This window comes from Bison bison, unplaced genomic scaffold, assembly GCF_000754665.1.
Source record: "Bison bison bison isolate TAMUID 2011002044 unplaced genomic scaffold, Bison_UMD1.0 scf7180017864170, whole genome shotgun sequence".
Taxonomy (NCBI): Eukaryota; Metazoa; Chordata; class Mammalia; order Artiodactyla; family Bovidae; genus Bison; species Bison bison.
Window position 1 is genome coordinate 909,085 of NW_011494742.1, and position 4,619 is coordinate 913,703.

Sequence of the window (4,619 nt, forward strand, 5' to 3'; positions counted from 1 at the left end):
ACATGCCTACATGCCCACCTGGGGCTCTCCACCGCCCCTCTTCTCTCCCCGTCTTCAGCTCTGTAAGCAGCACCAGGCTTTCAGCTCCAGAACTGCTGGCTCCCTCCTTTGCTCGTGCTGCCCAGCAGGCCTCTGTCTGCCCTGCCTCTGCGCGCCCCATCTTTGCTTGTGCTGCCCAGCAGGCCTCTGTCTGCCCTGCCTCTGTGCACCCCGTCTTTGCTTGTGCTGCCCAGCAGGCCTCTGTCTGCCCTGCCTCTGTGTGCCCCGTCTTTGCTTGTGCTGCCCAGCAGGCCTCCGGCCAGCCCTGCCTCTGCCCCATCGCCCCACCCTCTCTGCTGCCACCTTCAGCCATGCAACCGAGCCAGCCGCAGTCCTGATCAACAGCCCTCCCAGGTCTCCTGCCTCCACTCCTGTTCAGGTGGGGCCATTCGCCTACTTAAACCACTCACCGACTTCCCATCGCACTCAGGGTAAATCCTGCAGCCTGCCTGCATTCCCCACCCCCTCCCTGGGTCATGCCTGAGCCTTTGCCTCCCGGTTGCCGCCAGCACCCTTACCTGCCCGTATGGGTGCCTGCCTCCCATCTCTCGCTGTCCTCAGACAGGATGACGGGTCTGAAGCAGCCACAGCCCAGTGGCACCTCCCTCTCCTGGGGCTTTGCTCTATCGCCTTGTCCATTTTTTTCCCCCCACAGCTCTTATTGTATAATCTAAGATCTCTTGTTTAGGTATTTATTAAAATTCTCCACATTCAAGTGTGAGTTCTCTGAGATGGAGGATTTTTGCTTTACCTTTAGCATCCAAAACAGTGCCTAGTACATGACAGGGATCAACTGATGTTTTGAGCAGTGGTCAGCTTTCTGATTTAGGTGCCCTGGTGCAATAGTAAGTTAGTAAAGAAAAGGGACTTTGCACAGGAATTCTAGAATGTGGGGGACTGCTGAGTGGACATCTGCAGAGAGGGTTCTGGGCTGGCGGTGCGGCTCTCCCAGCCCCCAGGCCCGGGTGGAGCAGAGCTATAGGAGTGTCTAGGCTTGTTTAAGGGGTCCTAGACGGCTGTCACCGGCTTCCTGCCTCCCAGGAAGCGTTTGTTCTTCAATATGGGCCTTCACTTGGACAGACACCAAGAAGGGGTAAGTAAGAAAAAAAAAAAAAGAAAAAAAAAATCAGTAAAAAAAAATTAAAAAAAAGTAGGGGTAAGGTCCACACTTCCTACCTTTTAGGTCTGTGGGCCCTCAATTAAGCCCTCAGTACCTCTACTGACATTTTGCTTGCAAAGCCTTCATTCAGCAGGGTGTCTGAGACAATGATTGCCCTATGGTGGCTTTTGTGTGGATCTGTTCTAGAACACTGGACACTACGAGAGGAAAAATACGGTCTTCAGGGATACCTCTAGGTGCAGAGATAAGGCAGACACAGAAAAATGACCTTCAACAGCATGGACACCAAGCAGCTGGCCTGGGAGACAGGCCAGTGCAAGGCCCAAAGTTAGCGCTGGGAACGTGGTGGGACGGGAGTGCGGAAGCAGGTCATCGTGGCCTGGTCTCACTGGTCAGCCTTGGCGGACTGAAGGAGCGGGAGCTTCAGGGGGCAGCAGGGAGAGCCTTGACCCTGAGAAGGGCTAGAACCCCCACCCCAGCCTGTTGTCCATTGTTTCTTCTTGCGCCGCTGTGCCTGAGAAGCCCGTACCTCTTTGCCAGTGGGAACCAGAGAGGGGCAAGGTGGGAGTGGGCTAGCTCGCTTACCTTGGCGGAGCGTCCGGGGTGACTGGGTGCTCTGTGTGAGGAACAGAGAGAAAGGAGGCATGAATCTGCGCGGTGGCCTCTGGGCTCCAAGCCCTGCTGCCCATCCCACCCCACCGTGAGAGAGTGGTCTGGAGGGAGACGAGCTAGCCAGCAGAATGTGAAGGAGTGACCTGAAAGATGACAGTTACCTAGGAAGACGGGGGGTGAGGAGCACACCTAGCAGGGAGACCTGCTTTTCTGAGGCCCCTGAAGCACAGAATTCTTGGTGGGTTTGAAGACCCTGCGAGAAAGCCAGCATGGCCCCAGCAAAGATGGCAGCCAAGGCAACTGTGGCAAATTTTGGATTTCATCCCAGGAGAGTCTGAGGCTGGTGCTACTCACTTAGGTGAGCTGAGAGGCTCAGGAAGCCCCTTCTCTGGGGCACAGAACAAATCTCCCATCCAGCTTAGTGAGAGTAGGGAGGGGTGACCACAGCTCTCTGAAGATAGCTTGCTAGTTCAAGCTTCCACACTTGGATAGATGCTGTTCCCTCTGCTAGGAACACTGCTAGCTCCTTGTTCTCCCAGCTCCCAGCTGCTTACAGCTTTCGGTTTAGCCTCCCTTTACTGTGCACAGCCTTGCCGCCTGGCTCCTGTCCCAATGCCCCATCAGAGAGAGGCCTCTGGGCCTCTGCAGTACCTGGGTTGACTGCACTTCTGTCTGCAGACTGCATTTATCTGCTTACTCCTCAGCATCCCATTCAAGGGCAGGGCACCATGTTATATTCATTTCTGTGTATTCCCAGCACCTACGCAGCATGTAGGTGGTGCTTGGGATGCTGCTGCAACCTCATGAATGAAATGGTGCTATTTGGGAAAGCCTGTGTGTGGTCAGGGCCCTGACGGACGATGGGGCACTTGGCAAAAGGGTGAGTCTGTATCTCTGTGACTCTAGGCTGGAGGCAAGTTCCCTAACCTCTCCGGCCTCAGCTTCCTGATGGTAAAATTGGGTCACTCTGGCTGGTACCTCCTGGGCTTGACCAGGGAGGAGAAGGAGACCACAGGTGCATTAATGAAATTCCAGTTGTGTCAGGCCAGGTGGTCAGCCTGGAGGAGAGCCCCACTTGCCCTGAGCACCCATCCTGGCCTAGGGTCGCACCCACCTAGGCGATGCTGGGCAGTGGCCCAAACGCCCAGAACGCCGAGCAGCAGCAGCGCCTTGAGGCCGAGCGCGCCGAGCAGGAGGGCGGTCGCCGAGGCCATGGAGGCGCCATGGAAACGAAACAAGTAGACGCTGGCTTCGGCGCGGCCCAGGCTGTTGGAGGCCGTACACGTGTAGCGGCCGTCGTGGGCCAGCGCGGGCAGCTCGGCGGTCACCTGGTGGCCGTGATCATGACCTGGGCTCCGCGTGGCGGCCGAGCCGTTGCCCAGGGCCGGGCCGGACCAGGCTAGGGCGGGCGGTGGCTCCCCTTCAGCTGTGCAGAGTGCGTGGAAGGCGTGCCCCGGGCCTGGCAGCACAGAGATGTTGACGATCCGCGGGGCGGCTGCGGGCGGCGGCCGAAGGAGGACCCGGGAGAAAGCAAAGCGCGGTCAGAGCAGCGGCGGGCAAAGGAAAGGGCAAGGGGCAGCCCTCCCTGTCCCCTTCGTGGAGAGGGTTGGAGGAGGGAGCGAGGATAGGATATGAGAGGAAGGAAGAGGCGCTCGGGGCGCCAGGGCGTCTGGGTTCCCACAACAGGTGTGGCCTTTGGCAAGTTATTCCATCGCTCTGGGCCTTAGTTTCTTCACGTGTAAAATGGGGATCACTTATTTTATGAGGTTCTGGGGAAGATCTGACAAGTTAATTCATGTGGGGTGCCTGGGCAAGTGCTTTCTAAACGTCTTTACTAAGTTATAGCGCATGATTGGGGCTTCCCCAGGTGGCACTAGTGGTAAAGAAGCCACTTGTGAATGCAGGAGACAAAAGAGAAGAGGGTTCGATCCCTGGGTCCGGTAGATCCCCTGGAGAATGGAATGGCAACCCACTCAGCATTCTTCCCTAGAGAATCCCATGGACAGAGGAGCCTGGTGGGTCGGGGTCGCAAAGAGTGGGAGGCGACTGAAGCGATGGCATGCACGCAGGCAGCCGCAGGATCAGGGCGGCGTGGGGCGGAGAGGGGCGGTCTGCTGGAGAGATTTCAAGGGCACTCCCCAGACAGCCTCACTGACATCTCGAGTGGAGACGGATTCACCGAATCCGTGAGACTGAGGCGGACAAGTCCGAGGAAACTGAAGTGCAGTCAGAGAGGCTGCCCAGCCAGCCCAAGGGCACATGAGTGGTTCCTGGCAGAGCCAAACTAAACCCAGAACGCCTGGGTCCCCCACAGCGGGGGTCTCGGATTAAAAGAAAAAAAAAAATGCTCCTTAAGTCATTCCAGAGCTAACCAGGCTTGAGAATCACCCTACTAGGATCCTGGCCCCCCATCCTTAAACCTCAGGGTCTAGCGAAGTGCTGGGCACGTGGTGGGCTCCCTGTGCCCCCTTCAGTGCACACGGCCCGCTGCAGTCCTTGTTCCTCGTTTTTCTCCCCGCTAGTCTCAGGGCTGTTGGGGCACACTCACTGTCTACGAGCTTCATTGCAGCACCCATCCCAGGCTCCACCCAGCCCGTCCCGGGGCCAGGATTCCGCGGCCTTTGAACCAGTTACCTGGGGGCTTGTGGCCCTTCCAGGTGTGGGAGCACCCTGCTCTAGAGGAAGGGGTGTGCCCGTTGTAACCCCTCGGATCCCAGCCCAGACCCCGCACCGAGAGCCCCGCGGCACGCGGCGAGCGAAGTCGGGCAGCGCGCTCACCCGTCACGCGGAGCCGGACGCCCTGGCGGCTTTCGTAGCGGTCGTGGACGTCGCCCGCGAACTCGACGCG

At 58.2% G+C, this 4,619-nt stretch overlaps 1 protein-coding gene across 1 annotated transcript in view; it reads right to left on the bottom strand.

Annotated features, from left to right (window-relative positions):
- SIGLEC15 (sialic acid binding Ig-like lectin 15) overlaps positions 1–4,619 on the bottom strand; it is a 20,422-nt gene that overhangs the window by 5,400 nt on the left and 10,403 nt on the right. The window contains exons 3-5 of the mRNA XM_010842037.1: positions 4,550–4,619; positions 2,886–3,266; positions 1,745–1,775 (exon numbers count right to left, since the gene is read on the bottom strand). Coding sequence (XP_010840339.1) covers positions 1,745–1,775; positions 2,886–3,266; positions 4,550–4,619 — 482 coding nt within the window. The remainder of the gene's footprint in view (positions 1–1,744; positions 1,776–2,885; positions 3,267–4,549) is intronic.